This window comes from Anas platyrhynchos, chromosome 3 (genome assembly GCF_047663525.1).
Source record: "Anas platyrhynchos isolate ZD024472 breed Pekin duck chromosome 3, IASCAAS_PekinDuck_T2T, whole genome shotgun sequence".
Taxonomy (NCBI): Eukaryota; Metazoa; Chordata; class Aves; order Anseriformes; family Anatidae; genus Anas; species Anas platyrhynchos.
Genome location: NC_092589.1, coordinates 86,266,859 through 86,284,819, shown reverse-complemented (window position 1 = coordinate 86,284,819; position 17,961 = coordinate 86,266,859). Strand labels below are relative to the sequence as shown.

Below are 17,961 nucleotides of genomic sequence, written 5' to 3'. Positions count from 1 at the left end.
GGACTTCTGCAGGTTCTGAGAGAAGTTTGTTCCTAATCTGAAGTTGAGTCCAATCTGTGAGCATCTTGGGCTAAACAACCTGGCAGTGCTTTATGCATCTTCTTGTTGTTGTTTTTTAAGTTTTAATGCATGTTATTGAAGATGACCCAATGCAGTTTGCAATCAGGATGAATATTTAAATATCATGTAAATTTAAAACAAGATCTATGGATCTTATCAAAAGCATTTCAAATGCATCCAAATTCTGTTCTCAGCAATACCTGGAAATTCTAGCCATGCACAAAAACCAAACAGGGTATCATTTTACTCATACCAATCACGTTACTCATGGGAATTACAACAGTGGCACACGGGTACTGTAAACCTCATACAGACTGAAGTAGAATTTCCCTGGCTTAAAGACAACAATTGAAAAGTTTCATCTGTCTTGAGAAGAGAAGGAGACAAGTCAACTTCTATTACAAGTGTCATATCAGTAGTCTGGCTCAAAATCCCTTGGATAGGATACCAGGAAATTAGAACCTGCCTGTACCTAAAATTAGGAGCTTTCAGATTATCAGCAGTAAACACATTCAAACCCATTTTTTTTTTTTTAATGAGAACTCAGTAGTTTGGAAATGCTATGCAAATGCATGTATTATCCAACAGAGGTATGCACACAAACTGACCACAAGCCTGGTGTAATTCAACTTATAGATAATGCATACTGATTTAAATTAAAACAAACAAACAAACAAACAAAAAAGACAAAAATGGCAAAACCAGTGCAAACTCTTTTCAGAGGAATTTCAATTTTAATCTGCCAAGATTTTATCCATTTCCATAATTATCCTTGGGTGTAGGCATTAAATTGTTTTATCTCTAGCATTTTATTCCTTAGTTGCTTAGCGCAAGGAGACAACTTGGAGAAAATGATGATTAAGGTGTGGTAGCTAGGATTAGTTTTACTGAACCATGTCTTAAAAACTGTGTGAAACCACTTAGTGATTTTATTATAGCTCTGGGCAGGGTCAATATACAGAAGATTTCCACTTTTCCAGCAAAATACAGCATAGACCACCCAGAAAAGAGTTTTGCGATGCTGTAATTTAAACTGTGTTATCTGTTTGCTTACTCCTGGAAACGAATCTTGCAAATTCATGATCAGAGGCCTTCCAGGAAGAAACCCATGTGAGCAAAGTCACAGTAACATAAACTACTCCTTATGATCAGCTACATTTTGAACAACTATCCCAGAATAATGTTTTCCAAGCTGTTAAAGTAATCCCACTTCGCTTCTGCTGAAGAGAAGTTTCCACTGCATTGTTACTAACCACTTCTGCTGTACAGAATATCTAACAAAAGGAAAAATGCAGCACACTGAACTTTATTAGAAGTAACATATTCAGAACTCTGCAAACAAAATGTTAGAAGACTCAATACTTTTATTTTTATATAAAGATACAATTCATTTTATTTTTATTCTAAAAAATCTAATTTACAAACAAGATACTTTTCTTCAATACGATATACATTTGAGTTTTTAAAAGTGATTAACACATTCAAGAAACCAACTGAAAGTGTGATTTCTAATAAAAGTCTGACACTTTTTAAGATTATTAAAAAGAACTGACAAAAAATAGTTATAAATGTTAAATCCCTATGGATTTCAGCTAGTCTCTCTGGTACTTATAGTAATATAAATCTAAATAAATACTATCCTGGACTAGACAGTGTACAAGTTCTTTACATACACCCATCCAGTACATTTATTCACAAACACATTATGCCTAACTAAAGAAATATTCATGTCAGAGGCAAATCCAGTTTCAAAAATCTGGGCCAAATCTTCTTCAACAGACACCATAAACACACAAGATTATTTTTCCCTTGCAATCTACAGGCACGCAGACTGTAATAGGAATTCCCTCCTGTGAGAGTGCATACACACCTCTTTGAAAATGAAGAAGTTGAGTAGAACCATTCCAAAGTTGTAAACAACCAACAGGAAACGTAACTGGAAGGGCTCTCTTGTCTTCATCCATTTGGGGCCCAGCCAAACAGTGAGGAGATAAATAGTGCTTATAGTCAGTGTTGGAAATGGAGACTGCATCAAGGGCCAATCATCAACACGCTTGTCTGGGGAGGGTGAAGCAAACAGAAGGAGTCAGAAGTCTGAACAAAATAAATTTCATCATCATTTTAGGCACTCCATTTGTTAAATATTATTTTCTCCCAGAATAGCTGCATCAGCTATTCATATCAGCTCCATAAAAACACAACATGCTCATTCTTTCTAAGAAGTTAAGGAAAAATAATTAAAAAGAAAAAAAAAATCACATTACCTCACAGAGAGATTCACTATGTCAAGCAAGCTCTACTGTCCAATTCTACAATCCAATACAATAAAAAAACTGAATCAAGTGAGCCCACACTCAGCCCAACCCAGTCATACCCCCAAAAACCATTTTGCTTGCAACAGTCAGAGACTGCAGCAGCAACATAACCAAATATTCAACACCACTACAAATGGAAGAAACAGATTTGGCAAAATACTTATAAAATTAAAGGCTTTTGTTAATTTAAAACTAGGCATTAAAAAGCCTCCAATAGTTTTATACCAGCTGTATGATGCCAAACACCTATGCTATTTGATGTATGTCAGTCTGATGTGTTTCAGACAAAACAGTAGCGACGTTAATGAAAAAATATGAGATAAAACAGTTCAGAGGGATGGTCCCAGCATCTTTTTTTTTTTTTTTTTTTTTTTTTAAAGACAGTCTTCTCAAGTCACTCATTGGATCTACAGTTACACATACTCTAGAGCCCAGAATTTGCTGTATTAAGTCCTGGATCTATAACAAGAAAGCACTCCTTGCCTGAGGAACCAGTGACACATAGTATTAGATGGTTCTGCTACACTGGAAGGATGGAAGATTATAGAGACATTTCCTTACTCAGTGTATCATTTTGCCCATAGTATGAAGGCTTTACCTATTGCTATAACTTGAGATTAAAGTAGCTATTCCATAACTAGCAAGCCTGCAGCCCCCCAGGTGAGTGCAGCAGGAGGGCAGGAGGTGCTGCAGGCAGGCAGCAGCAGTTTCCCTGCAGCCTGTGCAGGGAGAGGCCCCTGGTGGAGCAGGCTGTCCCCCTGCAGCCCATGGGTCCCACATGGAGCAGATCTCCACGCTGCAGCCCCCCCATGGGTGGAGGAGCCCCCGGGGGAGCAGGTGGATGTGGCCTGGAGGAGCCTGCGGCCCATGGAGAGCCCCCGCAGGAGCAGGCCCCGGGCCGGAGCTGCAGCCCGTGGAGAGGAGCCCACGCAGGAGCAGGGGGTCTGGGGGGAGCTGCCCCCACCCGTGGGGGCCCCGTGCTGGAGCAGTTTGCTCCTGGGGGATGGACCCTGTGGGACGGAGCCGTGTGGGAGCAGTGCTTGAGGAGCTGCTGCCTGTGGGCAGCCCCCGCAGGCTCAGTTGGGGAAGGACGGCATCCCGTGGGAGGGACCCCACGGGGGGGGGGGGGCAGGGGCATGAGGTGATCCATGAGGTTTGCCATGAGGTAAGCACAGAACAGCACTGCCATTCCTCCTTCCCTACCTCTTTCTCATTGCCCTGGTTGCTGTTAAGACTGTGAATTTAGAACCTTATTTTAGAAGCAGATTTCACGAGACCTCCCATATTTCTAATAAATCTCACATCCTGCGTTCTACAGAAAGACAGCCTGCCTGACACTGACTCATCTTGCTTCCTGTTGATTTTACAATACTTAACCTGCAAACAAGATGCCATCAGGCCTAAGAAGAAGTGGAAAAGAAATAAAAAACAGTCTAGCTGCTTCCATTATGACTTAACAGCAGAAGCAAAAAAAACAAGAGAGAGGCTGTGTCCTCACGTGTGGAAACCTGGCTGTGGAAACGCAGGCAGTGAAACAGAACTGAAGGAAATGAGAAAAGTCACCTTTTACTCTTCAGCAGGTCCCCGAGACAGATACTTCCATTACAGTATAACACACTGTGCATAAAACATGAGGACAACTGCTGTACAGCACAGCACAGAGTACTGAGCCACAGAAGAGCTGCCCCATTTTCCAGAGCTCACGGACTACTACGCACCGAAATGGAAATCGCACTGCTGCACTGCAATTAGCGCACAGTCCTCTCCCTTATGCTTCTGTTTCCACTTGCTTGGCCAATCGCTCAACAAATCTGAACTTAAAAATAACAGGTAGCACCACTTAAAAGACAAAAGCAAAGAAAGAGATCCTTGTCTTCCACTCGGTGTAAAACAGTGGACAGAGATTCATCTCTGCCGAGCAAGAACAAAGGCGTCACTTCTTAATTAAGAGGCAGCTCTGGCAAAAGCCAACACATGACATGCTTTAATCAGACCTGCATCTCGTTTCAGACACTGCAGTGCACAAGGTGTTAAGGGCAAGGAAAGCAAGAGGACTGGTTGCCTTCCTGGCCTCTTTGCACTGCGTAAGCAATATGAAAAGGTAGGGACACAGTCATGAACCCGGCTTCTATTTTCTAGTATAGTGCTTTGTGGGGTCCTGACTGCTAAATCAACAATACGAGAGACGTGAAACTGGAAGGAGATTAAAATTCTACCCAAGAGATTAATATTAACATCCACTGCTGAAAACAGGAAAGCGTGACCTATTTCAGATGTCTTTGTGTGTCAGGAGACAAAGATTTCACTTATAGGTGAAAGGACAGAGAAGGGAACAATTTTTATTTTATTTTATTTATTTATTTATTTATTTTAAATGAAAGCTCTCTTGCAAATGGGCTTCTCCTGGTGCTTCATCAGAACTGTCAGCAGTTATTTCACCTGTTTTCCTGGAGAATGCCAAAAGAAATATTTAGTTCTCTCTCTCACCATCAGAACAGCTGACGCTACACTTCTGTACCTGTGTGGTAGTTTCAGGCTGTTCCCTTCCCTCTGTGCAGGGTTTCTGGCCCGTGACCCACTACAGCTCAGGCACTAGCCTCCTCAATGTACCTGCATGGAAAGCACAGCTCACTGATACGGACTGCACACCTCCCGGCCCAGGGAATCCACCTGACTGGCATTTTGGTGACTGTAATAACTAGCAGGGATAATTATAACATTTTGAACATGAAACACCCGTATGACTACCGTAGGCTTGAGCATTCCCTCTGAATTCAGTTCTGGAGTGTAACCTGATCAATCAAAACAGAAGCATCATATTTTTTTTAAGGGTATTTAGGAGACCATGCATCTGATTACCTTTTGCTAATACTGTGAAATCAGAAAACGTGGAAGTATTTATCCTAGAGGCTGCGAGATTTGGGAAAAAAAATGCACACACACACACAAATCGTTTATTATGAGATCCTGCCTGGACAATACAAAGTAACTTGCTAAGTTTTAGATCAGTTCGGTACATCATTCCTGTTGCACAGAGGGTATTACAAAAATGACTTACTGCCAGTTACGGGGTAAGCCTGCAGTTCCACACAGAAAACACACGGTTACACATACACCCTTGTTCCAATTTGCTTTTCAGGTAAGCGAGCAACTCTTTCAAACCAAGACAAATTAAGGCAACCAATTAAGTGACAAGCCCTCCAAGCAACTCAAAAAAATAACTAAAACAAAACAAAACAAAAAAACAAACAGCAAACTTGTTTTCACAAAAACAGTGGAATTTTGTGTACTATTATTCACTTGTGCTGATGGCCACAAATGGTTCTGCAGACAACAAGAGAACTGCGATAGCTGTAGGGGACGTGTAAGTGTATTAAACCCTGCATTATTTTATATACCATCAGTGCATCATTACCTGAAAATGAAAATAAGCATGAAATAAAAAGGCCATCTCCCTGAATTAAAAGAATCCCTCCAATGCTTTGAAGCAAAACGCCCAGTGCCTTCACCTGATTAGAATTGACAGAGAGTGCCTGAATCTTGCAGGGGATTAATGCGTTTGTCTTTCAAAGCCTAAGACCCAGATTCTAATTCGCTCACCAAATGATTGTTGTCATGGCACAGCCTGCAGTACAGTGCTGTTTTGGAAGGTGGCACATGTTTTGGACCACACATGTAAAGCAGCACCCAATTGTAAGGCGAATTCAAAGTAAATTAAGGTGTCTTTCAGTGGCAGAGTCCCAGCAGGAACACGTTATGTAAGGCAAGAACATGAAATCTTTGCACACACAAGATCTGCCTGTCGTTTTGTGTATCTACATTTTTGAGTCTCACATTGCAAAGCCAGACAAGAAGCAGAACATATCAATTTGGAATTGCCCCAAGGCACCTAATCTTGCAGGATTTAATTTTTTAATTATGTGGGGCAATTAATGGGAAATATATCCAGGAAGTGCTCCAATTTCTTCCTCCGGTGCAAAGGGAAGAGTAGAACCAGTAAAAAGGAATAAATATCCTTGGTAACGTCCAAAGAGGACACAATGAAGCTCTGTTAAAATATGGAAGGCAAAAAGATGATGATCTTCAATACGTAAGACTGCACTGATAGTGATCTAGAATGAAAATCATTAGAAACTTCTTTGAAGCTCACTGTGTTTTTATATGCAAATGCTTCTGGTATAGGTGATTCAGCATTTCCTTGCCAATAGGCAGGAGTTTAGATGGTTATATTCTCGGTTTATTACCGAGCCTACAATCTTTTTTTTTTTTTTTATTTTTTTTTATCAAGAAGTGAATTTTAAAGAATGAGCAAAAATATGCATCAGACATTTATCAGGAGAAATCCTGAACTGGTGCAATGACGACTACCTCTGCATTTAATACCAGCTTTAAAAGAAATTAACTGAAATACATGAATTTGAAATTCCATGCATTCACATTTGATTTACGAAAATAATTTTAAAAAATCCATGCAAGTTTTCAGCTGAACAACACACATACTCGTTAGCTATAAGGTCGCTACTCACTAATTTATCTGGAGAGCCTTTCAAAGTTATTAATAGCTATTGATACTATTCTCAGCGCAAAGACACTTAGAGTGCCAATCCAGCACACCCATCTGTCCAATTACATTTGTCAGGACACTGCAGAAGTGACGGTGACTGCTTAAAAGTGGTTCTCAGCAGTGAGAGTTCTCCGCAGAGCTCTTTATTTTAAACAAGCAGCCCGCCCGAAGCCCAGTTGCCACTTTAGGAGAGATTCCCTTAAAAAAGCAGGATTTAAATTCTGCAGTGTAAGGAAGGCAAACCATGTAATTATTGTCCTACAAACTACACCATTTTATTAATCAAGCTATTTCGCTTCTCTTGTTAGCTCCAGGAGCACTACAATTGAGAGGCATCACAAAACGAAGACATGCATCATGTAAGAAAACACGTGAGAAACAACTCTGTGCATCTTGTAACAAAACATTTACAAAGCTTTTCTATTTCTTCACAGTATTTTAGTGTTCTGCTCCATTTTTTTCTTTCTGGTTAGCTGTTAATATTCCATACAGCTTATTTCTCTATTTGTGGGACTGAGCCAGGATGTGCAGCACAAATGCAAAAAATTACAAGCGAATAGAACTTCACTGCAGCTCTCCAGCCACTGCAGACTAGGTCAGCTGAAACTCAAATAAGCATCTATGTGGTTAGGCCCTAAGCTTTTAAATTAAATGGAGCAAGGTGTCTGAATCACTTAGCAGTACGTTCACCGCTACTGGCTGCAGAGATTCCAAGAGGAGGAGGAGGAGAACAAAAAACAACAAAACCAAACCCACACGCCTCAGTCTGCCACAAACCAAACCCTCAGAGCATACAGATATGACCTTGCAGGTCTTTTCCAACCTTACTGATTCTATGATATGATACAGGGAGCAGCCGAAGCTGCAGATGTAAGCTTTAAAATGGCACAGAGCTAGGGCTGCATGCTCTAAGAGAAGTACCCAAATCTAATACCAACAGAACTAAGTCTCCTCTTAATTTATTACAGCTTTAATAGAGCATCTGTGTGGCTTGAAATGAATTATTCTTTAAAAAGTTCTCCAGCAGTTGAATTAACTTGCCTGTTTTAATACTGATTATTCACTGCACGTATTGCACTCTACTCCTCAGCCTTCTTTATGGGAAATGCCACGATAAAGGACTGAAGCCAGTGCCCAAGCAGGACTCCTGCAGCCTGTCTGAATCAGCAAGAAGTCTGTATGGGCTCTGAGGAGGGACAGCGCAGGCAAGCAGAAGGACTGGGACATGAGGAGCGTCCAGTCTGTGCTTATTTCTCACCCATTTATCCCTTTATCTCACCCATCACACTTGGCAATGCCTGCAGTTTTGGGGCACTACAGGTATTCCTAAGGAGGCTGGCAGCATCAAAGACACCTGTACTTGACACAGCAACCTAGTACAACCCACAGGACAGAGGCCAACAGCCCTCCCTTAACTCACTTGTGTTTTAGCCAAGTTATCTCCCTCAGAAGAGTTTCTCTTCACCACCCGGTAAGTATTTCCAGAAGCAGTGAATCCAGCAGCACACTAATGCTGTAAAATGTTAATTACACCCACTGCATAAATTTGCTCCCCGAGTCCGAAGGCATTGGAATTAAACGTTAAGCAGCCAATTAATCACACTTTTCTCTGGTAGGCTGATGACTCAGCTGTTATCATTTCCCCCCTCTCCCCCTCATTTGGGTGCTTTTAAGCAGCTGTCACTCACTGGTTTTGTTCACTTTGAGGTGTATCTTGCAATCCTTTCATCATTTTCATCTCCGGATCGCCTCCAAACATTTAAATTCACCTCGCACCTGTTTGACAGGGGACACCACGTCCTGCACCAGCCACGTGCCTGCCGCTTTCCCTCTCAGGAGAATTCAGTACTATGGCTGCTTGCAAAGCCACAGATCACACATGCACCATGCTGTACGGACCACGGCTCCAACAAGGCAGCAGGACCCCATTTAAGTGGCTTTTTGGCACAGAACAGTACGAAATGGTTGCATTCGCTTTGATCTTGGAGAATGAACAGGAGTATCTGAGTTGAGTATTTTGTCTATGCTCCAGCTTTAACCAGCTCATTTGTTCAGGCTGAGATGCATCAAAATTTCATGGCAAAGCCGTTTTAGTGTTTTAGTTTGCTGTTTCATAGCTTGTTAAGATGCAAGAATGAATAACAACAATAAAATGAAATTCTCATGCACAACAAATAATGAAAGCACTTACTCCAAAACAAAACAAAGACAACCCCCCCAGACAAAAACAAAACAATTAAAAAGTTTGCAGATGAAGCTGTACCAATCCTGTCCCATCCAGAAACGAGAGGTGCCTGCCCCAAACCAGAAGGGCTACAGCCAGGACTGACAGGTACTGCCTACAACCACCTGGGGCTTTGCCTTTACTTTTGTGGCTTTGTAATTAACTATTTAGCCTTATGTAAAGCTATACACAGCAACACGTGGACCTAGCATAAAACCAAACCACCACACAGCTATGAAGAACGTCTCCTGCAGCTACTAAACACCTGTGTAATATGCGTGTATTTCATAAACTCCCATTAAAGTAACAGGGATGCCTAATCCCAATTTGTTGTTAAAAGGTCAGGTGCATTGTAACAAGCATTTCAGTCTTCTTGGGACTCCCGTAATTCAGCCACTAATATTATATTTATCTTTCAAGCCTGTACACAGCAATTACAGGATTCACTTGTCTCAAGACAAGGATAATAATGAAATCAAGCTCAGAAATATCAATTTACTATCAACTCCCAGGATTTTCAACTCTAAGAGGCTGCCTTACTCAAACTACTTTTGCCTTACCTCCTCTGCTGATTACGATTATTTGTGGGGACAGCACAAACACTCTGCCTCAAGGAATAACAGAAACACAAACCTTGCTGAAGCTTACACAAGACGTGCAAGATTATAAGCCCTCAAGGCATGGTGTAGCCTTTTGTTTGTCAAATCCGACTTTTTCAAACACCACGAAAGCCAGACGGGTGCCCAGTGGAGTGATACCTGTGTGCCTTTTCTTAAATGTTACAAGTTACAGAGCAAACAGATGCGAAAAGAAAAAAGAAGCCAAACAAAAAACACAGGCTGCAATTTTAGGAACTAGGTCCAGAGCCCTGTGACCAAGCCCACATCCCTGTACTCCTATGGAAATACCATATAAAGGGGATGACCACAGAATATTTTTTGTCCATAGACAGATTTTTATCAAATTCCCTCAGCCAGAAGCTAGCATCCTCGTGAAATGTAAAGGATTATTAATAGCCGTTTATTAAAATCTCCACTTATCCACTGCAGAGAGATGTTACACACTCAGCACTCGCAGGGCACGGAGGCAGCACGGAAATACCTTGCCGAGGTGCTAACGCAGCAGAAGGACAGCAGTGCTTAACTACACAGCGAGCACAAACAACCCACCTTGTGGCCCTCGAAATACAGGATGATTTGGGACTGCAGATGAATATTTAGAGACACCGAGGTGCACTGACCGGAGAAAACCAGAGAATATTTGCGAGGAGCTGCACATAAATGCCTCTGAGAAACTGCCTGCTTTGCCTTTTTTTTTTTTTTCCTGTTTGCAACAGCACGAGGATGCTGCTCCCCAGCTTTGTTTTACAGAAGGATGAACAAGGTCAAAAGCTTGTTTTGAATAAACCTACAAGAGGAGTTACTGAGATGTATTAGCTCTTATCTTCCACGCTGAGGGGCAGAAGCAAAGCTTACAGTAGCAAGGTACGGTAGGTCTTCTGTTAGGCTAAGACAAGGACATCAGCCTCCAAAGAAAAATAACGCTGCAAACCAGAATTTGTTTCTTCAGCATGCCTTTGGTATCAGCAAGAATGGCAAATCTGGGAAAAAAGTCTTCAGATGTTGTTTTTCAGAACACAAATGGAACAAAGAAGAGCTCCCGTACCCAAAGATGGCCAGAACAATCACGAACACCTGAACCTGTCCCCAGGAATACCAGGAACAACATCAATCTGGCTGCTAGATAGCGCCGTATCCAAACAGCCACTGCAACGAAGCCTCTGCTTCTACAGTCGTGTTACCTCTCATGGCAGCACACAGCCCCCAGACCTGAGCTCCCTAATGGTTGCTGAAATAGTTTCTCACTCTTGATCAAAAATTCAGATGACAAACTGTGAGTAGACAAAGTAAAAGAAAATCTGGACTTGGTCTCCGAGGACTTTGGGGCACCCTGTGTGTAAGTATTTCTATTGAACACATCTGTTCCAGTAAGCTACTAAATGCAGAATGCAAACTCAGGAAATATGGTTACACAGCCTCCTATTTGCAGCCCAGGTATTTAACTTAGCACCTGTGCTTCCTTTTTTTTTCTTCCCCTCTACAGGGGGGAAGCCCTTTAAACCCTTTAAAAAGAAGGTATTACAACAATAATACAGGAATGGAAGGACATCAGATTGTGTGTAAAGGAATAAGACTCACTGGCCCACCTGACAGGTGAAAGGAATGGTCTACAGGCACCCTCTTCCAGCAATATCCTAGGAGCATCTAGAAAGCTTTTGCTATAACTAGCAGAGGCAAATGATTTACAGCCACGGAAAAGACAAAAGATAAGAAAGTATCATGGTCAATCGCAACATCTGAAGCAAAATATGTACAAGAGATAGTAAAAGACTTCTGAGAGACTGCAGAAAGGTGAGAGGAAAAGGAAAATGAGATGGAAATAAACCAAATCATCTGAACATGAGGGGATGCTGCCACGGAGGAGCGTGTGTGGGAGGTGGATGGATGAGAGGGGCCAGTGGGAGTCTCACGGCACGAGCAGACAGCACCACAGAGCACAGAGGTCTCCAGGGCAGGAGCGAAGGATCCAGCCAAGTACCTGGAGACAGGAGCTGAGCGGCAGGCACACCAGTGAGTTACTCTGACAAAACCAGGAGCAGTTAGTGCCCCGGGCACGCCGTTATCTTGCAACAACCCCAAGCTGAATTGGGGCGGCTTAATCCCCCCCACCTCCCGTAACAGAGAGGTAAACCACCTCGTGTTTATCTTGAAGCCAAGCACACCACACGGAGCTAATACGAAGCACACGGTGTGCTCAGTCTGCCCCTGGGCCTGCCCTGCAGACACTTATTGCCTTACCTCTGCCTTGGCTGCAGTCCTCAACCCCCCCCCAGGGCTGCCACAAGCCCTCAGCAGGCCTGAACATCGCACCTGCCCGCATTTACATCCTTAAAATGCCACAAGACCTCGAAGGCCTTACGCTCAGAAGCACTCCAGGCTTGACGAAGCTGAGCAGAGCTGTAGCCGTGTCACACCTCAGATCCAGAAACCACCTACCCACACCCACACCTTCCTAAACTCAGGCACAAAACAGAAGCGAGTCCCTTTTGGAGTGCTGTGGTAGCTTCAGCTTTGGTTTAAAATACAGCCCACCTTCAGGCCACTCACGTTTAACCCCATTTATCCCAGCTCTGAAGCTCTTCAGCACACACCACCACCTTTCCCCCCTTATTCTTGCACCCTAGCAAGTTCTTCCCAAGGTTTTCTCAATGCCTGCTTGCAGCCTTTTCAGTCATCCACCTTTCATCCAAGTGCTCCCTTAATCCTTCCCATGTGAGCCCAGTAACTCCAGGAACCTGCCTGGACTGGCAAAAAGCAGAGTCCTGCCTCACCCACGTCTCACGGCTCCTGGTCTACAAGCCCTTAAAAGGCACCACATACCACATTTCCCACCTCTTCCTCTGCTGGTTGTCCTTAAGTTTCCTTTGCCAGCTTCTTGTGGTCACACAGGGCAGTTTAATACAACCTCTTCTGGACTGCCACAGCTTTACCCATTGCCCTGCTACATCCCCTCACTACTGGCACGTAGCTTCAGCTGGGAAACGGGATCTGCCAAGATCTCCACAACAGTAATTTATGGTATGCTGCAATTTTATATATCCAGCCGTTTGGATCAGCTGCGGTGGGTGCTACGGTCACGCAGTCAGCGTGGTTAAATCATGTAAAAGGCAGTTTCCTCAACCTTTTTCAAGGAAACTGCTTTAATAGTGTCCATAACATCTTATTTCCTTCAGAGATTTCGAGACATGGTATCTACACATGAGAAGGGATCTTCTTCTCCTACCCAGTTTTCACAACAGGATCATCCCTTCCTCTTTCCATGTCGTCCATGCCTTTCATTTTGCTTCACGAATTTGCTAATGAATGTTCAAAGAGAAGTTTGTAGCGCTCTTTCTGAAGGTGCTGAAGGCTTTTTTTCTCGTTTCATCCCTTTGCTGGAGCTGAGAGTTGCAGGCTACCTACAACTCCTCCTTCCCCCTTTGGGAAAGGGATGTCTGTCACCTGCACCTCAGCTTTGCTTCTGGCTACGTCCTCGGACTCAGCTCTTGAAGCTTGGTGATCCAAGATCTCCACACCGAGACCTCCACTCCAGGAATTTTTGGAAATACATTTCCATTAGCTGTCTTTTGAGTCCTGCAATCTGATATCTTCTGATGATGAAGTGTTGGTAGAACATCCCCCAAACACCCAGCACATTATCTCTGATACCAATAGCTGGCTCCTCTACACCAAGGAAGCCCCTCCTCTGAGAGGCAGGATGCTTATTGAAATACACTAAGCAAATTGGGATGCTCCTGGTCCTTGGTGTGGTTGGCAGTACACTCACATGTTCCAGCCTTTAACATTTACTTCTGCAATCAATTTCTCTCTCTCCATCTTCGGCTTCTGAAGATTTTTCATTGGGATACTTCTGGCTTCCAGCTTTGGCACAGATCTCCCACTGCGACAAGGCAGCTCACATCATCCCACTGTCTGCCAAACACAACAGCCACCTTTCCCCAGGTATAACAATCCAGGATCCTTTGGCCATAGTCGGTTCCTCCACAGTGAAAAGTGCTGTTCCAAAGCAGTCCCACGTGGCCAGGGACAGCCCTGCCTGCTTTTAACTTTGAGCTCCAAAAACAACCATTCTCACCCAGAGTCCATAAATCCTGTTTCTTCAGCTCGATACATCCACAGTAGTTCCTCTATCTTTTGGATAAAGGGTTTCACACATCTCTCTTTCAGGCAGTCTCCTCCCTAAATGTCAGGGGTCTCTTCACCCACGTTTTGCAGATGTCCACGTTCTGGGCTTTGTCCTGAGTTATTCACCTTAATGGTTCTCCTGGACTCTGCCTGGAACCTCCCTCTAAGTCATTTGCTCACTCATCTAATCATACCCTTAATCCTTCCTGCCCAGGTCTAACCCCAACCAGCGAGCTGAGCCAAAAGAAAGATGCCCTGCCCCATCCATCACACCTTACTGGTCCCATGCCCTTGCCCATAATGGCACAGAATTTCCTAGATCATATTTCCTGATAACAATTGTTCCCCCAACCACCTTTTTTTGCCTCTTGATAACTGTCAAAGCCACGTTTTTGCCCTTTTGACCTCTCTGTGAAGTTTATGGCTTCCCAACCCATCCTCAGCCTTCTCAGGCAAATACACAGTGACGGTAGATTTCAGGCTTTCATGACAGGGGTCTAAAAAGGCAGTCAAGGAAGGAGAGGAGAGGAGAGGGGGGAAAAAAAAGTATTTCAAACAAATTAACAGAGAAAAACACATATTAAGCATTGCTAAGGCTGAACATATATATTAATGATATATATGGGGAAAAAAGAATATTGCTAGCATTTCCAAATGCAAGGCTGAAAAAACTGACCACAGTAAAACAAACAAACAGCATCTTCTTTGGACAGCAGGCTTAGTATTAAAAGTTGTGACATCATTCAAAAAAAATCCAGTTAGGCTTATCATATATTGAGCCTTTTGGGGTTCTTTCTGACCTCAGAAAGGGTTGGTTGCTTTTTAACTGTCATAAAGCAAAGGAGGAAAGACCAAATCCTTACTGCATAAAAATAAAGAGGCACAAGACTGCGCGGGACACTCTGGCACAGTCGCATGCCGTCCCATCACAGGAGCATGGGATAACAGACAAAAAAACCTGCTGGCAGGACAATCCAGCTGCACGTCGACAACGGGGCTGAGGACAGACCTGGGCATCCAACAGAAAATGGAAGCAAAAACTGGGGAATAAATAACTTTGGTTTTATATGAATGGGAAGTTTTTGTGTAGGAGTAGTAGTGGGAATAAAATTTCTTCACATTTTATTGTGTAATTTTGCTGTGTAGTAGTGTTTCAGTATGATTTATTGTGTAATGGTATTGCATGGCATCATTGGTTGAGCAACTCTGCTGCGTGGTATAGTTTTTTATTTAATGATATTGAAAGTTGGGCAATGGTCTTGCATGCCATAATTTGTGTTGTCTGTTGAGCAACATCACTGCTGTTCTTGACACAAAGGTGAATTGCATGGATTCACACAACAGTGCCGAATTCGTGATTTTAACATACATTCGCTCAAAGATGACAAATAGAGACAACGTCTTGTTCTGAAGGAAGACACGTGCAGGAAAGCTGCAAACTGAGCAGGTATTGAAGAGGAACTTTGGGCATTAAAATATGATTTTATTACACAGTAGTGCAGCATTGCCTCATAATGGCACTTTCTTATCCGGAGCTACATTGTAGCTACATTGTGTGGATACTGCCTTTCATATACCCATCCTTGACCCTAAGAACTGCAGGAGGACCTGGTTTCTACACAAGGCTGTGTACAAACAAGAATGGTGACACAAGTAGGATGTGACTTAGCCTCTGTCCAAAACCGTCCTTGCAGGGAGTCACTGAAATTCGGAACCTGAAATTCTCAGCACCTTACGCAAAAGGTGATTGATGCACTCCATAGCGGAACCCCACATTAACAGCAACACCACTGAACTTGGAGCAATCATTTAGCATGGGATTAGCGAGGACTTGGGCATATTCTAGATACCATCACAGTGGCATCCTAACACTGCTTAAGGCTCTCCAAAGCAGTGCAAGAGGAAACAAAATTTCACTGGATGGATAGTATTAATGTGAGTTACTTATCTTTACATTGCTTACATAAAGGAATCCCTCCTTCTTGGATTTTTTTTTGTTAGTGTTGTTTTTTCTTTTTTTGGGGGTGTAGCTTTTTTGGGGTGTTGTGTTTTTTGGTTTTTGTTTTTTTTTTTTTCGGGGGAGCACTTTTGCTGACAACAAATGTAGTCTGCAGCTGAACTTAAATGACACATTTGAAGTTCAGAAAATAGATCAGAACTTTAAATCCTTTTTCAGACAAAGCAAGTAATCTGTAAGGATGTCAGCTTGGTACCCACACCTATTTCTATACCCATCCGAAACTGCTGCTGCCTGGCTGAGCAGCATCCCTCCTGCATTACCCGGGAAGCTCGGAGCAGGTGCCTGCAGCACGAGGCCGGGCGAGCAGGCGCTGGCAGATTACCCGTAGTGCTGCTGCAAGCATTTTCGTTTCATCTTACAGCCCGGCAGGCTGCACACAGCGAAGGAGAGCGATGCACATAGGCTTAGCAATCTTTAAAATACGGCAAAACCCAGAGGATAGCTGGGAAGGCTTTCCATGATAAAAAAATAAAAATAAAGTGAGCCCCTCCATCTATAAGATAAGATTAATTCCTTATCTGGCAGATGGCAGAACGGAGGGGGGCGGGAAAGCCAGGGCTGCTGGTGCAGCAGCGAGCTCCCCGCCTGCATCCAGGCCCCAGGTTTTTGGGTATCGGGCTGCCACAAGACACCTCGGTGGCCGTGCTCACTCCAGCGTGCTCCGTGCATGCCCAGGTTGGAAGGAAACAGCCCGGATCGTGGCACAGCCGGCTGGAAAGCGATGGAAAGCGCCTGGCTTGCTGCCCCAGCGCCAGCAGCTCCACATCCCGGGACCATTTTCTCCTCCTTCAGCATCCTCCGTGCCGGGTGTCAGCGCGCAGCGAGCCCGGGGGACATCAGAGCGAGCCCCCGCGTACTCAATATTGCACATTTAACATTATTTAGCATTATTTAAGGCCGCCCCACCCGCACCGCCGCCCGCAGCCACCTCCCCGCGCAGCTCGCCCGGCCTCCACCATTTGCCACACGCCGCTGCCAGCGGGCTCGGGGCCCGGCTCGCCCCAACCAGCCGGCTGCCCACCGGCTGTGGCGACCGAGGGGAGCCGGGGGAGGCTCCGGGGACACGGCTGTGAAGCGGGGAAAGGCGGCACCCCCTGTGTGGGGGTCCCCCCGGTGCCCCCCACACAGCGAGGAGCGGTGCCCCCTCCCCGGCCCGCCCGCCCTGCCGCCGTCGCCTTGGCAACGGAGCCATTTTGAGCGCGGTGCCGCTGCCCCCGCGGGCGGGGGGCGCCGGGCGCGGTGATGGCGGCGAGGCTCGGGCAGCCGCTGCCCGGTGCTCGGTGGCGTTACCTCGGATGCTCCAGGTCCAGCGGTAGAACTCGAGGGTGTCGTTCAGCACGCTGGACACGAGGCCGGCGGCGCGGGGGGGCTCGGCGGCAGCGGCACCCATGGCGAGCAGCGGAGCCGGCAGCACCTCTCTCGGTTGCGTGCGTCCGTGGCTCTGCGCCGGGGCTGCGGCGGCCGCTGCCCTTGTAGAGCCGGGGATGTGATTTAAATCTCTATCTCTCGGTATCTTCCCTCCAGACTCCGCCTCGCTCCCGTCAGCGGCTCCCGCGCCCCGCGGGCAGGGAGGAGGGCGAGGAGGCGGCCGGCGGGGGGGGGGGAGGTGGCGGCGGGCGCAGGCGCGGGGCCGGCCCCGGCGGCTGAGGGGAGCAGGTGCAGGCCGAGGGGAAGCCTGCTCTTGCCTTTTATTTTATCATCTAAATAAAATTTTTAACAGAATTGGGAATAAATCCTTCAGTCTCTTGTTGTTTTTTCTCTCCCGGGGCCTTCCCGCGTCGCGCGGTGAGGCGCTCGCTTCGCCTCAGGTGTTCACCTGTTCGCCTCGCCTCAGGTCGTCCCTGCTGAGGCGGCGGCGTTTTGGTCATCTTCCCCAAAAAACCTCACCTCCCGCTGCCTCCCCTCCCAGCACTGATACGAGCAGACCTCTCCGCCTCCCTGTCCCGCTGCTGGCGGTCTTTGTCTTTCCCTGACCAGCATCAACCCACTCTTCTCCATCCACTAATAACACGCATCTCGCACCTGCACGCCCT

The 17,961-nt window shown here is 45.1% G+C and overlaps 1 protein-coding gene across 1 annotated transcript in view; it reads right to left on the bottom strand.

Moving 5' to 3' along the window:
* ELOVL4 (ELOVL fatty acid elongase 4) overlaps nucleotides 1-17,521 on the bottom strand; it is a 32,964-nt gene extending 15,443 nt beyond the window's left edge. The window contains exons 1-2 of the mRNA XM_027454956.3: nucleotides 17,219-17,521; nucleotides 1,931-2,118 (exon numbers count right to left, since the gene is read on the bottom strand). Of these exons, the coding sequence (XP_027310757.1) occupies nucleotides 1,931-2,118; nucleotides 17,219-17,318 (288 nt within the window). The 5' untranslated portion in view covers nucleotides 17,319-17,521. The remainder of the gene's footprint in view (nucleotides 1-1,930; nucleotides 2,119-17,218) is intronic.
* Between the last annotated feature and the right edge of the window lie 440 nt (nucleotides 17,522-17,961).